This window comes from Pseudorasbora parva, chromosome 1 (genome assembly GCF_024679245.1).
Source record: "Pseudorasbora parva isolate DD20220531a chromosome 1, ASM2467924v1, whole genome shotgun sequence".
Taxonomy (NCBI): domain Eukaryota; kingdom Metazoa; phylum Chordata; class Actinopteri; order Cypriniformes; family Gobionidae; genus Pseudorasbora; species Pseudorasbora parva.
The window spans coordinates 45,464,880-45,488,838 of record NC_090172.1 but is presented as its reverse complement, the minus strand read 5'-3'; the positions used below and the strand labels follow the sequence as shown (position 1 = coordinate 45,488,838).

Below are 23,959 nucleotides of genomic sequence, written 5' to 3'. Positions count from 1 at the left end.
TTGATAATTCTTTAGTATATTAGAATGATTTCTGAAAGATCATGCAACACTGAAGACTGGAGTAAAGGCTGCTGGAAATCCCATCACAGGAATACAATACAATAAAACAATTATTACAGTGGACAACTGTTATTTAAATTGCATTAATATTAACAATTGTATTGCTATTACTGTATTATTGATTAAAATGCATTTAGTGAGACATTAAAAATTAAACTGAAATCAAACTTTTAAACTGTGGTGTAGGTGTGTGTGCGTGTGTGTGTGTGCGCGTGTGTGCGCGTGTGTGTGTGTGTGTGTGTGTGTGTGTGTGTGTGTGTGTGTGTTTGTGTGTGCGCGTGTGTATACAGTTCTTGCATGGCAGGAGGGGCAGTGCCATGCTGTAAGCTCTGAAAGATGTTGCTCTTGTGTTGTTGAATTCTTTACTCATGATGTTGCATCATGACTAAAGGTTTGGACTGACTGATCACATGCAGGCTGATGTTTTTCAACTCTCTTTCTATCTTACTCATCATTCTAAAGTGTCACTTTCACTCTCAATTGACTGTAGCCTTGTCACGAAATCTGGTGGCTTGTTCTTGAGTTCACGTGCGTATTTTACCGTGTGGCTGAAATGCAGGGTGCAGTGCTTAAAATATTGTGAATTTGTTGGAATTAGCAGCAGGTATTCTATCTGTCTGCCTTGCTCTCTCTCACCTCATTCTGCCTGTATCCCCGCTGCGACGAGTGAGCAATGAAGTCAACTGCATATGCAGCACTGCTGATGAATAATTGAACAGTGGAAAGTGGACGTGATGGAGTCTTGCACGCAGTGCATACAGACGAGCCACTGTGTGAAAGGATGACTGATGTCAAGAAAGGAGTGCGAGTGGTTTCAGTCTTCTTGTCAATGCACATACATACATGCTGCATTTGCTCACAGTCAAAAACATTTGCAAATGTACTTTGGCTGCACTTTAAATGTAAAAGTACTTGGCAAATAAACCATTGTTTTGTAGCCCTTAAAAAAACAACAACAAATAAAACAGGAAAATGTTTATAATACGTGACAGTTATCACTGAAATAGACGTCTTATAATATAACGTTTCTGTAATGGCCTAGGAATCTGACCACAGCCTGCATAAGCCAATCAGAAAACATGTCGGTTTGGAGCAGGAATCCCTGTTTTGTAGTGGAGAGTATTTAGATTTTTTTATTTTCTACGCTTCTACAATATTCCCACTGCAGCTTCAAAGCAAGATACATTTACCTAAGAAGTAAAATTACATAAGGCAAGACTTGTTTTCAGGGAGCGTATCTTTGTTTAGTGAATATTGTGTAAATTGGCAGCCTTTTTATGCTTGTTTTACACAAAGCCCTTAATACATTTATAGAAAATAAACAGCCAAACAAACACAAGACTTAAGTTAAGCCCCATTTCCACTGAAATTACCCGGAACAATTTGTCCCTGGAATCCTTTTCTCCCAGACCTGTTGCTGTCTGCGTTTCCATCACAGTCTAAATTACTGTGAAGATTATTCTGGTGACCTAGGACTGTGAGCGACTTTCCAGTTCCCATTGGATTTCGCACTCCGCATATAAGCATAATAAAGCCTGAACCTCGTCATCGTCCGTCTGTCGTATTTTTTAAACTTCATTGTTGATTCGAACAGCAAACATCTTTTACTGCACGCGCCACAACTTACTTGGTGATTGAAATAAAATGCTGCGTAGAGTCAGCCAATCAAAATGCTGCATGAACTCAACCAATCAGCGCCCTTTTGCCACCCTCAAAAGTTGAAACAAAAAGTAAAAAGTACTACCCAAACGGCAATCTCCCGGACTCCTGCGGTCTCTCTTGAATGACTTAAACTGCAATTTGAATGGCCACTAGAGGCACGCTCCAAAAGGGAGTCAAATCCCCATGTTATAATGCCCAACTTTACAGCAGAAAAAAATTTTTTTTACAGCCTGATATAAAAATTGGTTTTGGTCTATACAGCTAATTTTGCCCTTCATGATAACTGTTAGGGGGGTGAATTTTTTTACTCATCTGTTTAAATGACATTAAACCTTAAAGTTCTGCATAATTAAGGCCACTTAAAGTGGTGGATTGCTGTTTTTGTCTGCTCTCTGTTAGTCATCAAGTTACCTCATCTCGGAATGAGGTAATACCGTGTATAGAGATAAATAGCTGATTGATACGAATGCATCTGATAATTGAGTAGGCTACGCAGTGAGCTGATTGCAGGGAAAGTGCATAATAAAATTTGTCCTCGTTTTATATATGTGTGTATATATATATATATATATACATATACATATACATAGAGTTAAACCGTATACTTTAAAGCAGCTTGCCCTGTCAGACGCTCATAGGCTACTTGTGCTGACTGACAGATAAATACTCGCGCTGTTTAATAAATTTAAAGAAAATATAAATTTGGTGTGGTGTGTGTGAAATGTGGTGTGAAATGTGGGTTTGAAAAGTGGTGCTTTCCTCAGTGCATAATTTACATTTCACAGGTATGTTCTCGATCTGAAAATGTTAGAAAGTCCTGCACATATGTCCACTTTGCTGTCCGGAGAGGACGAGCCTTCTAAAAGTAAATATCCGCTAAACTTAATTCTCCCGTGCAGGAGCGCCGTCGCGTGCATACGCGCCAAACAGACAGAACGCAATAGAGGAAAGCAATAATTCTGACTAAAATATACGTTTCAAAATTTTGATGTTGGACAACAAATGTGCCATATGTGGAATATTTTTATGAAAGTGACCACTATAATGGAGTAATGCATATAAATATAGGATAATTTGCTTTTGTTTTTATTTTCATTTTTAGTTTAGTGAATGTTAAAACAAAATTATTCATTTTGTTTTTAGATTGTAAACTCCCAAAGTGTGTAAACCCCCAAATATATTGCATAGCCTTACATTCACTGTATTTGTTTATAGTCTTCAATATCAACATGTTTTTAGGACATCACTGGGCAGAATGTGAAATAGAATTATTATTAAAGATTTTTTATACAGATTTTCTTTCCCCATCCAAATAGAAAAACTTAGAAATTACCAGGATATATACAGCGTATCGCCATTCAACCAAAAAATACAGAGATATGATTTTTTGGCCATGTCGCCCAGCCCTAATCTCACGCTGCCAAGATACCAACAGCCGACTTTAGGCTTCAAAAATGCTCTTCAGAAACCTAAGGGTGACACCACGGACACTACATCCAATTATTTATTTATTTTTTTAAGAGTCTATGGTACTACCTCGCCAGCAGGTGCAAAGTTCCTGGGGAAAGTTCCTGCAGTGGAACCACGACTTTACTCAAAAGCAAAAGTTTGGGGTCAGATAAGAATTTTCAAGAAATTAAACCTTTTATTCATCAAGGATGTATATACCACCATTCAAAGCAAATGATAAAAAAGCGACTGTAAAGAAATGTGTAATGGTAACAGCAGGGTTTTAAATAAATGCTGTTCTTTTTTAACTTTAAAAAAGTATGAAAAAATGTTTTTCATCATTGATTATAAGAAATGATTCTTGAGCACCAAATGGAGTAATGGTTTTTGAAAATTCAGATTTGCCATCACAGAAATAAATTACTTTTTAAAATGTATTAAAATAGGAAACAGTTATTCTAAATTGCGATAATAATATTTCACAATAGTACAGTTTTTACTGTATTTTTGATCGAATAAATGCAGCCTTGTTGGGAGTGTATATACCACCTGTCAGAAGTAACCTACTCATTCTATACTATTACTATTTTCTACATAGTAATTAATTTAGAATAATTGTAAAGTATACAGGACATTTGAAACGTTAAAACTATCCTCATTGAATGGTTGATGCGGAAAGGAGAACAAAGCTAAGCCCTACTCTCATTTTTGGAGTGCTTCTTGTTTCACTGCTAAAAACAGATTACTCGACTAGCGGTTACAAGAACGTCAATAGTCAAACTCAAAATAGGAAGCTACTGCTTTGGCATTGTTGTGTGTGAGCATAAGCATGTGTTCAGTTGACACAGAGACAAGCCTGAACATAACGTTCAGCTGTCGTCACTTAAACAGCCTCCTGGGAGAGGAGGCACAGAAAATATGGGAAAAATGTGAAAAATGCTTCCTTACAACTCCCCCTTTCATTACAAACTGATACCGTGTTCAGATTAGCATAGAAACAGCCTGTGGTGACAAAAAAAGTTTAAGGTTAATTAACTGTAATTATCAACCTCAAACAAAGGGCCACACAAATAATGTTGACATGGAGTCTGTGTTTGCAGTGTACACACATGAGCGGATGTCTCTTTTTATTTTTCAGAAGAATCAGAACAGTTTGTCTGTTGGGTTGTGTTATGAGTATAAGCCCTCATTTAGCATAGCTTTCAAAACAAGTGCTCTTTTATGCATGTAGATCCCTGAATCAAAGCTGATGTTTTTAATCATGTTTGTGTATGAATGTTCCTCAAAAGAGAAACTGGTTTCAGACAAGCTTCCAGGGCACAGTAACATCATGTCTAATGATCTAAAATGAATTCAAGTGAGCTTTAGATATAAACAAGCACATTTTGATTAGTACAAAGCTTATTTCTTTGTAGAAAATTAAACCATTAATTAAAAGAAATTACATTTCTAAATGAAATTCTTCCATTCATTTTACTATCCATCAAAGCACATGCACAGGATTGTGGTATATTAAAAGCTAGAATCTTGGTAGAAAGGATGTGACACAAACTTTGAATTTGGATGTGTCTTGATGCCTTCCTATCTCCTCATACTGCATTTTTGGAATATGATGTGATATTGACCTTTCTTGTGTTTGTATTCTCTCTCCTTTTGTGTTTAGTCATATTTCGTCACTGACTATGACCCCACAATTGAAGACTCCTACACAAAGCAGTGCGTGATTGATGAGAGGCCTGCGCGGCTGGACAGTAAGTATGCCGCAGATGGATGGGGTAGCCTGACTGTCAAACAAATCACAGGATGTAGGGAAACAACATACTGCTAACCGGCAGCAAAGATGTAGCACTTTATGATTTGATAATACATCATAGAGATCAGATAAATTACAGAGGAACTAGTGCATTTTGCTACTGTTCTGTGCATTATGCAATCTTGTACGGTGGGACGTCTATCATAAATGTGCTGTAATGTCACTTTGGACAAAAGCATCTACTAAAGTCTTCAAGTCTTGAAATGCTTTAAATGTAATTTAAAAAAATTCTAGGAAGAAAACTTCTCCTGATCGCTGCACTGATTAGGGCCCTATGATATCTGTTTAGATTATTGCCCTCAAATTCCATTTAATTTTTTTCTAAATTCTGTTTTTCTGTTTACATTTTTCTGGATTACGTAATCAAAAGCATGTTTAATTCATTGAAATCATGAAACATAAAATTTAAACAATAATTTATTAAGTTAAAAAAAATATATATATTTAAAATATTATTCAATATTTTTTTCTCAAATTCCATTATTTCCATTAGTTTTAATGGTTTCATTACATTTTAATAATTAGACACAGCAAGGCAAGCTTATTTGTATAGCACATTTAATACCCAATGGCAATTTAAAGTTCTTTACATAGAAATTAATTAAAATAGTGGTAACATGCATGATAAATAAGTAAACCATGTGCAAGAATTGAAGGACAAGGATAATTAAAACAGTTGTAAAGATAATTAAAAATTAAAAATAAAATAAAAGTAGTCAAATACACAATAGTGGTCTGAAATAAAAATAAAACATTCTTCAGTTTACAGTCTACATACATGTACCATCTTAATTAGGTCACCTCTCATTCATTTTATGTTCATAACATCCATTTCAATCACTATTCCCTGATTTTTACTCAAGAACCTTCTTGTTAAACCCATTTTCACTCATCATACCTTTCCACAGATTTCCACATACTCAAACCTTTTTGTCAAACTTGCTATTTCCATCAAACCCATTTTCCATTTTCACTCATCATATTTAACTCAAATGAAAATATAAAATTTGCAAAGAGAATTAAAAAGAATAAAATGATGATGTATAGATAAAATAACAATAACCAAAAATAAGAACAAAAGTAAACTAAAACAGTTGTAAAAAGAGTAAAAAGATGATGCATAGATAAGATAAGGTGCAATCAGTCGGATGTACAGTGGCACATTGCTCATTCAGTAAAAGCACAGTTAAATCAATGATTTAACAATAAATTATGAAAGATCAATTCCATAAAATGTTTTTTTTTCTTTCTCAGAAACTCAGTTTTTTGGATTTTATTTTTTCTGGATTACGTAATCAAAAATTAGGTTTCTAATTTTAATCGATTTCTCAATTTTAATCAATTGTCATTCTCGAGCTGATATCGATTCCTAAATCCCAAGAATCTCTTAGTCATCCTGTTTTCATCTGATGAATGAACGGGACATTATAGCACGCCTCGCATCCATTAAATCGCAATAGTCTGTGCTTTACTATTGATATGAAACAAAGTTTCAGATTTAAAATGACGTCCATCCTCCGCCTTAATGCCAGTTACAGCGCAAAATAAACAGACATGAATGAGCATCTGAAAGTGTGTTAAAAGATATAGTACAACATACCGAAATCTTTATCATATCACATTAAACAATGTCATGTAACGTCACATTTACCTCAGAAAAACCATATCCAGTGTTCATAAACTCATTAGTCAGCTAGAAAAAATAACTCTAAAGAGGAGAATTTTGTTTAATACAGCTCTGAAAAAAATTAAGACACCACTTAACATTGATTTCAAAATTTCTCTTAATTTTTTTCCAGAGCTGTATTACATTTACATTTAATCATTTAGCAGACACTTTTATCCACTTACTTTTAGCGACTTACAAAAAGAGGAGAGCAATAGAAGCAACGAAACAAACAAGGGCAACAACCTGCAAGAGCTGTAAGAAGTCTCACTTAATCAAGCACAGTACACAATTTTTCTTTGTGTATATGCACCATATTACATATTCATTATACATTTTTTCTTTCCTAAAATGAAAGTGACTCTCAGAGCAGCTCTAGAGATGAAGTTCATGCATTCATGTCATATAGTGAGGCGACTAAGGCTCAAAACACTGCTTTCATGCGTGCTTCAGTGTGTGTGGGACATAGGACCATTCATTCACTCAGAGACATGCAGAACATGCAGAATTAAGGATTTTTAATATCCACAGACACTAGTCTATTTCGCGATCTGATTTAAGTGTACTGATCTACTTTTGATTTATTCCTCCAAGATTTGAAAAATTACGTGAGATGTAGTGTTTTTGTATTTCCTTTGTTTTTATTGATTTCTTTGTACAGCACTTTGGGCTGCAACTGAGGCAGTAGAAATGTGCTCTATAAGAAACTAAACTAAACTAAACTAAACTAAACTAAACTAAACTAAACTAAACACTTTGGGCTGCACCTGAGGCTATAAAAACGTGCTCTATAAGAAACTAAACTAAACTAAACTAAACTAAACTAAACTAAACTAAACTAAACTAAACTAAACACTTTGGGCTGCACCTGAGGCTGTAAAAACGTGCTCTATAAGAAACTAAACTAAACTAAACTAAACTAAACTAAACTAAACTAAACTAAACTAAACTAAACACTTTGGGCTGCACCTGAGGCTATAAAAACGTGCTCTATAAGAAACTAAACTAAACTAAACTAAACTAAACTAAACTAAACTAAACACTTTGGGCTGCACCTGAGGCTGTAAAAACGTGCTCTATAAGAAACTAAACTAAACTAAACTAAACTAAACTAAACTAAACTAAACACTTTGGGCTGCACCTGAGGCTGTAAAAACGTGCTCTATAAGAAACTAAACTAAACTAAAACTAAACTAAACTAAACTAAACTAAACTAAACTAAACTAAACACTTTGGGCTGCACCTGAGGCTGTAAAAACGTGCTCTATAAGAAACTAAACTAAACTAAACTAAACTAAACTAAACTAAACTAAACTAAACTAAACTAAACTAAACTAAACACTTTGGGCTGCACCTGAGGCTGTAAAAACGTGCTCTATAAGAAACTAAACTAAACTAAACTAAACTAAACTAAACTAAACTAAACTAAACTAAACTAAACTAAACTAAACTAAACTAAACTAAACTAAACACTTTGGGCTGCACCTGAGGCTGTAAAAACGTGCTCTATAAGAAACTAAACTAAACTAAATCTATTTAATGTTGTGCATTGCTGTTTGAGCTTCGTGGTTGAAGATATAGATGATCATCGGTAAACTGAAGTGCTTTGTGTCAGAACTACATTAAAGTGCCCCTATTATGCTGTTTTAAAGCTACACTGTGTGATATTTTCCCCCATCTAGTGGTGAAATGGTATATGACCATCCAGTGTATAATAGTTTCTGTTCCTCTTAATTTCGATTTCGTTTCAACTCCTACGGTGGCCGATTTAGTCATGGCTTCCAGTTCGACCTCTTCGGTGAGTGTTGCAAGTGATGAGGTTACTTTTGAAAACTATTATAATTTGCAGTTATTTAATTTGCCAAATGATCCATGATCAAATTAATATATGTAAAATGAATAATAGTTTTACGTTTTCGTTATTTTTTTACCATTTCATTGCTAACATCAGCTATCAGGTTCCCAGACGAATGCAAGCTAATCTTAGTAAAGTAACTTTTTTTATCAGTGCTATCGTTATTCTTTATATTATATGACATCACTAGCGTAAGGCAAACAAATTATAATGCAATTCAAATATTAATCTCATGTTATCCGTCATAGAACACTGATTTATGTTATAAGGTAAACAATACTTTTTCATCATTGACGCGAGGAAAACTATCCTAGACGTCGTTCTAGTGTTATGCTCAGCACACCATGATATAATTAGCCAAGCAACAATAAAAGGCTGAATTAATATTACCTCTCGAGAAGAAAGCAGGAAACGTCGGCGTTCTTTTTAAAATCGTTGCTCCTCATGAGCTCTTTCCATCTTGGAAAGGCCACTCCAATATTTACTTTTGTCTTGTTGATTTGCCCGTTGCGTTGCCGTCTTAATTCTCTTTTCCGCTTCCTTGGCGACTCTGATACATATCCAGCAATGCTACTAGGTCCCCGACCCGGGTCGAATTCGGTAATCAATTCCGGGACGTGGTTGCTTTCACACAGAAGGCGACCCGGCAATGTTCCGGGAATATTGCGGGTCCGAAGTGCATTTAGAAAGGGGCTTAAGAGTGATCCTCCATCATCATATAGCAGCCTCAAGCAATCCTCCTCTTCACATTCGACACGGTGCCATCGAGTGTAAAAACGCGAAAAGCGAAGCTTGAATTTACGGGTATGTCCCTCTTTGGCAAATGTACTTTCAAGATGGAGGAGCAACATGGCGACCGCCATCCGAACCCCTAACACTTATGCATTTTCAATGGTATATTATAATATTACGAGAATGCATTATTACTTGAAAGAAGTAAATATACATTAATGAGCACATATATTTTTGAAAGAACTAAGTGATTTTAGCTAAGAATAAGCTAAAAAAGTTACACAGTGTAGCTTTAAAGGCTCCTAATTTTCTTTTGGAGTGTCCTACAGTTTCTCATAATAGACATTGCTCATCACCACATTTTTCAATGATTCTCAAACAACTTGACGGATGAATCAGTCTCTCTAAATCCCTCCTTTCCGAGAGCAAACTCTGCTCTGATTGGCCAGATGGCCCAGTCTGTTGTGATTGGCTGACAACGTACTGCGTGTTTTTCGGAAGCTAGCCGCCATAACTGAACTTCAGCACCATCCGGAGGCTTCCTAAAGGTCAGTGATTGTACACACTTTAAAGGATCAGTTCACCCAAAAATGAAAATATATAATTACTCACCCTCATGTTGTTGGACACCTGTAAGAACTTAGTTCATTTTCGGAACACAAATTTAAGATATTTTAGTTGAAAGCTGATGGCTGAGAAAGGCTTCAGAAAGGTCTTTATTGACATTCAGTACATTTACTCACAAAGCACCACGACGCATGCGCGAGAATATGGCGCAGATCCGCCGTTCGGACACATGACCCAGAAGCGAGGAACTTTGTTTACAAGCAGAGGAAGGGAAGACACGCCATATCTAAGCTGTTGAATTCTACACTGATCGTGCTTTAGAAAAAAAAGAAGAAAAAAAACTTTAACAAAGTTCCTCGCTTCTGGGTCATGTGTTCGAATGGCGGATCTGCGTCATATTCTCACGCGTGCATCGTGGTGCTTCGTGAGTTCACGTCCGAGGCATACGCAGAAGACAATAACTTGATGGATAAAGTCATTATTTAGATTTTTTTTGCGCACAAAAACTATTCTCGTCGCTTTGTAAAAATACTGTACAGCCCCTGTTGTGAGATGGACTTTGTATGGATGTGTTTAGTGCCTTTATGGGTCTTGTGAGTGGAAATGAACTGAATGCCAATGGAGGCCTATCTGAAGCCTTTCTCAGCCATCAGCTTTCAACAAAAATATCTTCATTTGTGTTCCGAAGATGAACGAAGGTCTTACAAGTAACGAACGACATGAGGGTGAGTAATTAATGATATATGTTTAATTTTTGGGTGAACTAACCCTTTAAAGACAGCAATGATGACGTTGATTTTACCATATTAATCCGAGAGCGAGTCCGATGATGAAACATTGGGTGAACTCATTATTCAACCTGAACCTCCATAGCAAGGACGCCTTAAGCAGGAAGTTTCTCAGTGATGCTACTCAATTTGAGGTACATTGAGATGTTTCATCTTTAATTCCTCGCCATCAGCATTAATGTCCATCAACAAACTGATGTGTATATTTCTAATTTATTGCGGTACACATACAGGAACTGTATCAATAACAGTACATGCATTAGTCCAGCACTAATGCGAATGACTGATGCAACACAAATTGCTCCAACCTTTATCTTTACTCAAAGTAGTAAGAACGACAGACAATCTGCATTAACAGACAGTTTTAGGTAATAGTGGCCTTTAGCTGCTTAGAACTATTTCAGTAAGCCAGTAATAACATGAGTTAGCCAGAATCTTGGATAATATAAAACACAAAACTACGTATTTTGAGCACCCGGTAGAAAATATATACAATAATTAATCCTACTTACAGGTTGCAAGTGTTAGTAATGATGTTTGATGGCTCGTCAAGTTGTTCATGGATGGACAGAGTACAACATAGCCTGGCATTATGCAAATTTATTTTCTAGTGACGTAGGACCACCAAGCAGTGAGATTCGAATTACAAACAACTTGTTTAGGTGGTTACGAGTCTGTTCATTTTTCGCGAGAGACAATAACTTTATTGTGCACTTTCGGCTTTAAAACTTTGCAAAGTGTTTGTATTCTCAAACAACTTTATTACACACTGCATGAAAGGATTTTGAATATATATATATATATATATTCGAAGAACTGTAATGGGGCACTATAAGCCATAGATAAAGAAATATGAATGGAATAGGAGATCAATTACTTAATGGAAAACCTATATTGATGATGTGGCTGAAGTGAGCTTGTGGTAGACTAACGTGGCGGTTCTGTGTTTGTTAGTACTGGATACAGCAGGACAGGAAGAATTTGGAGCCATGAGAGAACAATACATGAGGACAGGGGAGGGCTTCCTTCTCGTCTTCTCTGTCACTGACCGGGGAAGGTGAGCAATGTTCCACTCACGTTTTCTCTCAACTTTCTCTCTTTCTTCCCCTTTCCCCTACATTGTCTGTCTCAGTTTCACTTTCATTCTGTTTTTGTCTTTCCATTTTTTTTTATTAATGCCCCCCTCCTTTCACTCATTCACACTTTCTGTAACTGTAAAATTAGTGCTAATATACGCCCCAGGTTTTGTCTGAGTGAAACCCAGCACATGCAAATAAACCGATCTCAAACACTGCAGTGTGTATGCTCGAGGAATTTGGTATGTGATCAGCTGTTTTGGGAGTGTTTGTGCCCTCTTAGGGTCCTTCCCACTTTTGTGTTTATGCTGTAAACAGTCTTTCCTTCCTTCGTTTACATTACCCTGCTCGGAGCCGATGGCACAGGCCTCTCTGAACACACACTCTTCACTGTCTCTCCAGAGCCCATGACAAGCACTTCCTCCTCCTGCATGACATTTAAACGGCTCGAACTGTTAGAATCAACAGAGACCTCATATCAGTGTCCTTCCTCCCCAGCACACACACACTGTTCTCCATATGATGGCTTCTAGCTGCCTTACAGCGTAACTGGAAAGTTTATTGCAAAAGCATGAGAACCAAGTGACCTCGTGTCATCCTGTGTACTGTAATGCAGTTCTGTGGCCCAAAACAGAGAGATAGAGCTCATCAGCTGGAAGGGTGGGCTTGCATTCCTTTTAGGTTTTGTGGAGAGGAAGAGCTCTGCTTTGTGTGTGTATGTACGTGCACTTTCATTTCATTATTTCTGAAAATCCCCTCGTTAGGGATGCATGATATATTGGTACCATATCGGCCAATATAAAGAGATTTTTTTTATCCCCTTGTTCCCCTCAAGTTGACACACCAGGTGTCTCCGCAGAATGACCGCTGGTGTACTCCATTATAGTATTTAAAAAATGTTCTACAAAGTTAAAGATTGAGAGAGTGCAGTAATATATACACTACCAGTCACTAAGGTTTAGAACGGTACAATTTTTTAAATGTTTTTAACGAAGTTTCTTCTTCTCACCAAGGCTGCATTTATGTTATTAGAAATGCAAAAAAAGCTGTAATATTGTTAAATATTATTAAAATATAAAATAACTGTTTTCTATTTGAATATATTTTAAAAATGTCATTTATTCCTGTGATGCAAAGCTGAATTTTCAGCATTTCCATTACCATCTCCAACATTACTCCGGTCTTCAGTGTCACATGGTCCTTCAGAAATCATTCTAAAATGATGATTTACTGCTCAAGAAACATTTATGATTAGTATCAATGTTAAAACAGTTGTGATTTTTTCAAGATTCTTTGATTAATAGAAAGTTCAAAAGAACAGCATTTATCTAAAATATAAAGCCTATACTTTTTAGGCTTTTTGCCTAAATGTCTATACTGTCACTTGATCAATTTAATGCATCCCTGCTCAATAAATGTATTCATTACTTTAAGTTCTTTACCAAAAAAAATGAATACAATTCTTACCTTCCCAAAACATTTAAATGGTAGTACAATGTTAAAAAAGCTTTTTATTTCAGATAAATGCTATTCTTTTGAACTTTCTATTCATCAAAATTGGTAATAATCATACATGTTTCTTGAGCAGTAAATCATCATATTAGAATGATTTCTGAATGATCACGTGACACTGAAGACTGGAGTAATGATGCTGAAAATTCAGCTTTGCATTACAGGAATAAATAACTTTTTTAAATATATTCAAATAGAAAACAGTTATTTTATATTTAAATAATATTTCGCAATATTACAGCTTTTTTGTATTTCTCACAACATAAATAGAGCCTTGATGAGGATTAGAGACTGCTTTAAAAATGTTAAAAAATCTTACCGTTCTAAAACTTGACTGTTATTGTATATAACATTACACTATATTCACATATTTATATTTTCGTTATTCTTTGTGTGAAAATGCATTGCAGGTTCTTGTTTGAACCTTTTTAATGGCTATGTATCACCTTGTTTTCCTCAGCTTTGAAGAGATCTACAAGTTCCAACGACAGATCTTGAGAGTGAAGGACAGGGATGAATTTCCCATGATTCTAGTGGGTAACAAAGCTGATCTTGAGCAACAGAGACAAGTGAGTGGCATGAATCACTTCAAGTACTGTAATTTCAGAGAGCTGCAATAAATCAATCAGTATTGATACAAACATTTTTTACTCTTTGTCTGCACTGAAATCATAGCATGACTTGGCAGTCTATTGTGTCCATTGTAGAGCTTCTGTTTTAAAATGACACATTTACATACTGTACACTTGTAGTACCCAGAGCGCGATGTCACTGTTAAGAGGCAATTCGGTGTGGATGAAATTCAGTCCTGAAAATCAATGAAGAGCACTGAAAGGCTGAAAAATATCACAGAGAGCATGTGTGTCTGTGAAGAAGAGAGATGGTAATAAAAGATACAGGGTTACTGAGTGCATTCTGCCATTGAAAGACACTCAGATTGTGTTGCGCTGCCACCTAGTGTCAGAACGGAGAACGTTTTAATTAACGCCATCAATTGCCTTTATGAATAGTAACTTATAAGAAGTACTGTTTTAATCAATATCAAGCCAAAAGCAAGTTTAATGTTTAAAAAGATTCAGTGCCTTGCTGGATTTTAATTCCGGAGTTTTCTTTTTTTTAGGTGACACAGGAGGAGGGACAGCAGCTTGCCCGACAACTCAAAGTCACATACATGGAGGCCTCAGCTAAGATCCGGATGAATGTAGACCAGGCTTTCCACGAGCTAGTCCGAGTCATAAGGTGAGCGTGTCATACAAAGCTGTGGAACCACCAGATGGTGGCAGCCCTCAAACAGCAGGCTGCTGTCGCAATGGAATACTAGCACTGCACACTGTTTTTGAAGAAAAAAAAAAAAAAACATATGTAAATGTTGTCATATGACATCATTATGTTCTATATTTAGCATGTGCTGTTTAGTTATCACCACAAAAATATATGTAGTTTCTTCATTTTCAATCCAATTTTATGGGTAAAAATGTCTTTCATTTTGGCAGTCCAATCAGATAGTTCATGAATAGATTGCTGTTGATTACTTTAATTAAAGGAACTTTATGTAAGAAATGTATATAATGAATCATAAAATGGCCCTGATATGTCACTAGACATTAAGAAATCATGTTAATTTCAAATACTTATATCACTGACAGTAGTCCGGCCAGGATTTTGTCATTTAAAAGTTGTTGTTGCCGCCCTCAACTGATGTTGATGTTGTCAAGTTGTGTTTTGGCCTGTAGCTCCACCCTCCACCTATCGGCTAATTAGGGCTGGGCGATAAATCGATTTTATCGATTAATTCGAGTTTGTAGTTTCATGTCGATTTTTGTGAATGAAAATCGTTTTTCTCTTTCAAATCTGCCGACGCTCCCTCTGGGCTCCCGTAATGGCTCAGCCCTCCCCCGCGCATTTGCCAGTGCCACAGAGATACACAAACAACAAGTATAGCGTCTAACAACAGTGTCATTGGTTCAGTTTTTCACAGAACAGTTAACAATACCCCGCTGTGAAGTGTGTTTGAAGTCTGAACGGAACTGTGCTCATTTGAGCTGCGCGGACAACGAATGCTGTGCGAGCTCATACACGGGCCGATCTGGTGACGGACACGATACACAGCGCTGGAGATCCAGTGAGAGAGCGTTTAAATTCACCACAGAATTAATAACATCGCTACTGTGATCTAGTGAAAGCGTTCGGCACAGAATTCTGTTATGAACCACAGATATCACAGATATCGAAGGTCAGGGGTCTCGGTCACAAATCACCAACATTCACCATGATTTACTGTAGTAAAACCACATGGATTTAATGTTGTTGTCATTATTTATCTCAGGATTCGTACAACCTTTTAAGATTGAAATTCAAGCACTTTCCAATGGTTTCGTACACTTATTTGTACACTTGCTGCACTTATTTTCAGCACTTCAAAGCTCTAAATATCCAAAATATGTTATTTTTAATGTGATGGTTTGTAAAACTAAAAGTTTAAAGGGGTCTTGTGAAAGAAATAGTCTTTTAGCTTATTATTTTTAATGTTTAATCCATTTTGTGGCAAACAAGCAATTTTTTATTAAAAAAAGATATGCAGTGCCCACCACTATAACCAGCAGAAGAGCACTTATTGATTTATTAGCCATTTCCACTCCCTAATATAGGGAGAAAAGTACCAAGTCTCATGAAAAACTAAATCACACAGAAAGCAAGTAAAGAGCTCATTTTATAATAACTGAAGCTGTCGGTCAGTTCAGTGGGAGACTATTGAAGACCAATGGTAATCTATATTTAATAATATCATTAGCATATTATTAAATAGCATAACATTTAAATTTTACCTATACTTTTTTTGCACATTATTACTGTTGTAATATCAATTAATAAACATATCAATTAATAAACCTTTGATATGTATACTGTATATTGCAAAAAATATGGTGCCCATTTATACTGTGGAATGGTCTGGGTTATTCACATGCTGAAAGTTTTGCACCCCAGGTAGGCACTCTACCAAGCCGCAAATATTTTACCTAAACAAAATAAAGTTAAAACTTGTTTTGAACAATTTCTTCGTCATGCAGATGCATTTTAAGTAGGAGGAAAAAAAAAATCAATTAAAATCATAAATCGAATTTTTTTGGCCATATCGCCCAGCCCTACGGCTAATCATGAAGTCAGTAGTGTTTTGGCATCCGGGTTGCCAGATCTGCTCTAGTTACCACAGCTGCAGCTACAAACGTTCCTGCTGGATCCTGCAGCCTATCTGGCACCCTTGAGTCAGGGGGGAGGGGGAGAGGGGATACACCGCTCTACAGTCATTTAAAAGTGATTGCAGTACCAGTTTTGGCCACAATCTTACATACACTTCCTTTAATGTGTCATATTAAAAATTGGAAAATCAAAACAGGCATATTGCATTGTGGGATAAATTGTCTTGCCTAGTGTGCTCTTTTATACACAGCAAAATCTGCATACTGAGCGCTAAATACTTACTGGATTATACCATACTGGATAATTACTATTGTATTCTGAACATAGTGAATATACTGATAATATGTGTGTGCCTCAAATATTTTCAGTCCAGTGTTATTTTAGTATTATTTATACACTATTATAGTGTTGAATTAGCTTTCATTTTAGTTTCATTTTAGTTTAAGTTTTATGTGCTTTTCATTTTTTTTATATTTCTATTTAGCTTGAATTAATTTTTATTTCAGGTTTAATTTTAGTAACTTTAGTGCTTAAACTTTGACAACCAAGTCAACATTTCTCATTTTTGTTTGTTTTTATATTTTATTTTAGCTTTATTTACATGACCGTTAAAGAGTTTTAGTTAACTATAACTAAATCAATTGAAATTCAGTTAGAAGCCAAGTGTCTCAGATGACGTGTAAAGGCAGATCTTAACTTGAGCTCAAAGATTTATACACCGAGCAAGACCTGATTGGCTGATTGTCACGTCCTCTCACAGGAAGTTCCAGGAGCAAGAGTGCCCACCCTCGCCGGAGCCCACGCGCAAAGAGAAGGATAAGAGCGGCTGCCATTGTGTGATTGTCTAATTGGCCTCTCACTGCCGCCACTCACCCAGCTGCTGTCACCGGTCCCTGCCCCCCACCCTGCCTTCTGACATCACGTCCTGTGCGGATGAACTCGCTGCCTTTCTACATGTGCATGTCTTCAAAACAGCAGTGTTTCTCATAGCCTTACCAGGGGCATTTGTGCCTCTAGGACTTCACTACTAGAAGAACCAAACTGACAAAACCTTGATCGAACTCACCATTCTACCTTCAACTAGAGTACTGACATCAGTGTGACCTAGAATATGGTAATCGTGCCCCCAACACTAAACATCGCTTCTTACAAATTTGCTATAAAACACACACACAATTCCTTTTTTTTTTTGTATTTTGAAGGATTTTTTTTTCTCTTGCCTTGTGACATTTGTACTTTTGCTAAGATCGAAAGACTAAACAAAACACCATTGGGATTGCAGACGACGTTTAGTCACCGACGTTTAGAGTGAGATGATTTTCTGAAGCTTTGTGTGTGTGTGTGTGTGTGTTGTGCTATATCTGTTTTTACTTCCATATACTAAGCAACGATTGTACATAAGTGAAGATTCGTGTGAGTTGAGGCCACCTTTATAACGACAGAACTCAGTCGCAAAGTACCCTGTGTGAGGTTGACCAGCTTGTTTTGACATGAATTAAAACATTAATGTTCTCGCAGATATGTACATAGATCGCCTTTAACATGCCGATTTTGTCAGCAGTGAAGTCAGATTGCCAACTTCTTGTTTGGTCGATGCCATTTTTTTCTGTCTTCTTCGTTTGCATTGTAAGACTTCTTGGCATGTATGGATTAGATTCTTTTAAAAGGATAATTCACCCAAAAATGAAAATTAATTTACTTGCCCTCGTGTTCCAAAGCTGTTATAAACCAAAACTATACAAAACTAAAAAAATATATATATACACACATACATACAGAAACCAGATCTCTATTCACTGCATTTCCATATTTTCTCTTATGAAGAATATAATCCACTTGAATTGCCTGCATCTAGAAAACATTTTAAACGAGAAGCTTTGAGGTCCTCCTTTTGTTTTCTGCCCAAATAAAATATCTATTGTTCAATGTTTGAAATTAAGAAATATTAGAAGTTTAATTTTACTGTTGTTCTTTAAAAAAAAAAACTAAAAAAATTATTCAATATTTTTTTATTTTACAGTACAATGATAATATCTATTGTCTTTAATAATTTAATTTGTATAATGAAATAATACATATAAATATTTTGAATAAGAATGATTATTATATAGTCATATTGAATGGGGGGGGGCTATTTTTTTATCATCGTTTAATTCTTTTTAGGCCCCATTGTTTTTCATTAATTTGATAAAAAGTAAACATATTTTAAAATTATCTCTGTATTGCAGAAGAAAGAAAGTCATACAGATTTGGAACGACCTAGGAATTTTCATCTTTGGTTGAACTATCTGTATTGTGAAATGTATTCTTCTTGTAGCCAGATTGTTGAAGCCGCCTTGACTCTCAGCTCAGATTTCTACAGACTATCTTCAGACTCAGGTTGCTCCATTTATGGTGTTTTCACAATGTGCTGACGATGTCCGCTCACTCTGTGCACAATAGGTTGTTTGTTCTCTACTAGGTACCCCACCAAGATCGATGACACAGAGGAGTATTCCCTGAAAATATTGTCTTTTTCTGGCCTCGAATATCAATTCACTTTTACACTGATTTTTTTATTTTGTGTTTTTTATCGGTTTGGAAAAGTATTTAAGTGACTGAAACGGCGTGAATACTTTGCTTCATGGGGACAGTTGAACTGCTGACACCACAGGCATCTTTTCATGTATATCATCAGAGAAAATCAAAAATTTTATATCATTCAGCAGACATCCACATTCCCTCAAGACTATTTTTTAATATGGTTTGACATCTCTGTGACAAATCTCGTATTTCAAATCTGACAGGTGATAATTTGCTTCCTGGCATCATACTCCAAGGGTTCATATCACTATTGCATAATGTCAAGTTTTATTTTCGTCTTCCTTTTTTCCAACGTGCTTTTCTGTATGAGGGATACAAACTGTTTTAGTTTTTGTCTTTTATCACCATGTAATATAAGAAAAAAGATGGAAGTGATCTTCTGAATGGACATGATTAAATGTTTTTACTATATACTTTTATACATTATTTTCTTATCAGACTAGTTAATGAGTATTTTTATATGTTTGTAAGTGAAACGCTCTCGCAGCACAAATGTGTATATGTAAAGAGGAGTATTTAATTATCTCGTTTTTGTTTTTAACTGAAAAAAGGCCAATGTATGTTGAACTGTGGTCCTTTCCTGCTTTCGGTGGAGTGAAGCCAATAACTCACCCAAATAGTCATCCACCTCATAGCCCAAAACGCAGTGCAACTTCATCAGTGATCACTGGGCCGATGCTTCAAGGCGATGTCCTTTTGTGATGACTCCGGTTCATATCCTTCCCAAAACCTTGTCCGTTATACCAGTTATCAGCGAAATGGATCAACACGAAAGCTAGTAAGAACAGAAGTGCATGACTCTTCCTCTTCCCAGAGTCTGTGTACATCTAATCCATACTGTGTTTTATTTGTCACATCTTTCCCTCCCCCTGTATAGCCTCTGGTGCTATAATAAAATCTATGATTTATCTGTGATATATTATTTTTGCTTTTCCTTACTGAGGAAATGGTACAACGTGTTGCGCAAAATTATAGCTCTCCTTCTTTAAACCGACATTGAATAACAAATGCAACCATGTGACAAGTAGATTGTTATTTTGCTGTCCCCTGTGATTTACAAAACTTCTGGGCTTATCCTGGGCAGTGGTTCAACTTATACAAAATTGGTGCTATTTGGTACTAAAAGGGGTTCTTGGCTTGTAATCTTAGGTGAACCAATTTTGGTGCCAAATAGCACCATATCTTTAAAGGTGCTCCTTTGTCAAATGGTGCTATGTAGAACCCATAAGAGGTGCCAAGTCACATTTTATTTCTTCCTTAATAATGGTGCTAAATGGCACCAACAGTAGTTCTTTGGCGTGTAGAGAACCTTTAAAGGGGCTTTAAAGGTCCGTTGTACTGCAGTGGTGCTATATAACACCTTTTGCCACCCCAAAGAACCTCTGAAAAACTGCTGAAGAACCATACAGGGGCTTAACAGGTTCTGTATATGGTATTGGTGCTATATACAGTCTTGTTCAAAATAATAGCAGTACAATGTGACTAACCAGAATAATCAAGGTTTTTAGTATATTTTTTATTGCTACGTGGCAAACAAGTTACCAGTAGGTTCAGTAGATTGTCAGAAAACAAATGAGACCCAGCATTCATGATATGCACGCTCTTAAGGCTGTGCAATTGGGCAATTAGTTGAAAGGGGTGTGTTCAAAAAAATAGCAGTGTCTACCTTTGACTGTACAAACTCAAAACTATTTTGTACAAACATTTTTTTTTTTCTCTGGGATTTAGCAATCCTGTGAATCACTAAACTAATATTTAGTTGTATGACCACAGTTTTTTAAAACTGCTTGACATCTGTGTGGCATGGAGTCAACCAACTTGTGGCACCTCTCAGCTGTTATTCCACTCCATGATTCTTTAACAACATTCCACAATTCATTCACATTTCTTGGTTTTGCTTCAGAAACAGCATTTTTGATATCACCCCACAAGTTCTCAATTGGATTAAGGTCTGGAGATTGGGCTGGCCACTCCATAACATTAATTTTGTTGGTTTGGAACCAAGACTTTGCCTGTTTACTAGTGTGTTTTGGGTCATTGTCTTGTTGAATCAACCATTTCAAGGGCATGTCCTCTTCAGCATATAGGGCAACATGACCTCTTCAAGTATTTTAACATATGCAAACTGATCCATGATCCCTGGTATGCGATAAATAGGCCCAACACCATAATAGGAGAAACATGCCCATATCATGATGCTTGCACCTCCATGCTTCACTGTCTTCACTGTGTACTGTGGCTTGAATTCAGAGTTTGGGGGTCGTCTCACAAACTGCCTGTGGCCCTTGGACCCAAAAAGAACAATTTTACTCTCATCAGTCCACAAAATGTTCCTCCATTTCTCTTTAGGCCAGTTGATGTGTTCTTTGGCAGATTGTAACCTCTTCTGCACATGCCTTTTTTTTAACAGAGGGACTTTGCGGGGGATTCTTGAAAATAGATTAGCTTCACACAGACGTCTTCTAACTGTCACAGTACTTACAGGTAACTCCAGACTGTCTTTGATCATCCTGGAGGTGATCATTGGCTGAGCCTTTGCCATTCTGGTTATTCTTTTATCCATTTTGATTGTTGTCTTCCGTTTTCTTCCACGTCTCTCTGGTTTTGCTCTCCATTTTAAGGCATTGGAGATCATTTTAGCTGAACAGCCTATCATTTTTTGCACCTCTTTATAGGTTTTCCCCTCTCTAATCAACTTTTTAATCAAAGTACGCGGTTCTTCTGAACAATGTCTTGAACGACCCATTTTCCTCAGCTTTCAAATGCATGTTCAACAAGTGTTGGCTTCATCCTTAAATAGGGGCCACCTGATTCACACCTGTTTCTTCACAAAATTGATGACCTCAGTGATTGAATGCCACACTGCTATTTTTTGAACACACCCCTTTCAACTAATTCAACTAATTTCCCAATTGCACAGCCTCAAGAGCGTGCATATCATGAATGCTGGGTCTCATTTGTTTTCTGAGAATCTACTGAACCTACTGGTAACTTGTTTGCCACGTAGCAATCAAAAAATATACGAAAAACCTTGATTATTCTGGTTAGTCACATTGTACTGCTATTATTTTGAACAAGACTGTAGCTATACCTTAGTCATCCCAAAGAACTGGTAAAGAACCGCTGAAGAACCACTGAATCACCAAGATTTGGTGCTAACCTCATATGATTACAAGCCAAAGGCCCACTTTTAGTATATAGCACCGTTTTTAGCACCGAGTGTACAGTAATGAGCTGAATGACAACTTGTGCCGTGAGCTTGTTTTGATTGTTATTGAGCCTGCTGTGTATTCTTCCGTGAGTTCTAAAAGTGTTAGGTAACATTGTGAAGGAGAAGGGTGTCATGTCATCTTTATGAATTAAGTGGATCGGCTTCAGAAAAAAGTAGTTGTTCGTTCATGACGTGACAGTTATAAAATTAAAGTAATGGAATTAAATCGATGCGGTTGACCGCTATATGGGTTGTTGCTGACAGTTTTATTGAAGCTGTTTACTATCAATTGTAAATGTGATTTTACTGTCACTATTAACGCTTACTCTTTAGACAGGCCTTGGATGGGTTTCCCAAAAGAGCAGATCATAGATTGCAGGCCGCTGGTGCTAATAGTTGGCTGTGATGATTTTAGGAAACACAGCCCAGGATGGTTTTGCTGCAGTTTAAGTTTATGATGCCACTCTTAGGGGAGAAAAAGGGCTCATTGGGGTTCTTTATATGTAGATCCCAAGGGTTCTTGGCTCTTTTAAATATCTAAAAGGTTCTACATAAGGAGAAATATCTTAAATTATTGCATAATACTTTCATGTTTAGGTTATTTCAAATTGTTCTGTTTACAAGCTGTTTCAACTAAGCAAAATGAATTAAAACTGAATTCATAAACTGATCCCATGATGGGAAGCCCTATAAAACCTTTCTTCTAAAGGCCAAGTCACATCACACAGTTTTGTCGGATCAGTGTGTTAACCCTGTCGATGTCTGTTGCCGTCGATTGGGGTTTGTTCATGTTCATTCAGCGTTTATTGGTGGTTGTGTGGGCAGTGTGAACATGACAGTTATTTTTCATCAAATTCTAAATCCAACGGCCAAAGTGTTTGTTGGCATTTATCTGTGGTGTGAATATGCCTTAAGAGTGTATTACTTCAGTATTACATTAAAATATTATACATGTACAGAACTGGAGTCATGAAATTCTGAACTATAATGCCATCAATTGGATTGGTCCGTTTCAGTCAAAGAATTTTCTCATACTCCTTTTACTATATTTTAACAAGTGACAAAAACTTTAATTTTCTTGGAGAACAAACACTTTCTGGGCATTTGCACTGACAATATGGGAAAACAGATTTACTCAATCATATCTGTGATCTATACACAACAATATTCTTAATGTTATTGTCTAAAATGTGCAGTCTACTGGATTAAATTATGGATGATGAATGTGAAGTAATTAATCCATTTTTGCTCTTGACATTACTGAAAATGCAGTTCCCAGCCTGCCTTTTTGAAATGAAATATTTCATGTGAAATGGGAGAGTTTTTACTTGATAGTGTTTAATGTTTGATTTATTTCATTTACATTGGGTTAACATTGAAGCTTTTTCAAGGAACATTTAATGTTCAGCATTCAGAATGCTATGTGTTATTGATCGCATAAGTGATATCTGATGCCGTTGAATTATTAGAATATAATACACACCCAAGGTGATAAGAGAGTAGGAGAATTAGTATGTGCTTTCTGTAATTTTGTGATAAAAAAATTGAAATTATTTGTTGTTTTTATCCCATTGTTTACTATGTTGATTTGCATGTTGTGGGGTTTAGTTATTTTGCTATTGTAGACTGCATGTAAAGACCATTTAAAATAACTGAAATCTTTTGACAAAGGGATTTGGACATGTAATGGGGCCTGTCTGGAAGTACTTTAACTGTGTGTTTCCCTGAAAATAATTGCACCCCTTAGAATGTTCATCAACCAATCAGATTCAAGCGTTCAACAGCCC

General features: G+C 36.3%; 1 protein-coding gene across 1 annotated transcript in view; it reads left to right on the top strand.

The window, feature by feature from the left end:
- Positions 1-19,876, top strand: part of rras2 (RAS related 2) — a 52,159-nt gene extending 32,283 nt beyond the window's left edge. The window contains exons 2-6 of the mRNA XM_067442858.1: positions 4,835-4,922; positions 11,547-11,649; positions 13,641-13,749; positions 14,301-14,419; positions 17,139-19,876. Coding sequence (XP_067298959.1) covers positions 4,835-4,922; positions 11,547-11,649; positions 13,641-13,749; positions 14,301-14,419; positions 17,139-17,226 — 507 coding nt within the window. The 3' untranslated portion in view covers positions 17,227-19,876. The remainder of the gene's footprint in view (positions 1-4,834; positions 4,923-11,546; positions 11,650-13,640; positions 13,750-14,300; positions 14,420-17,138) is intronic.
- Positions 19,877-23,959: the final 4,083 nt, after the last annotated feature.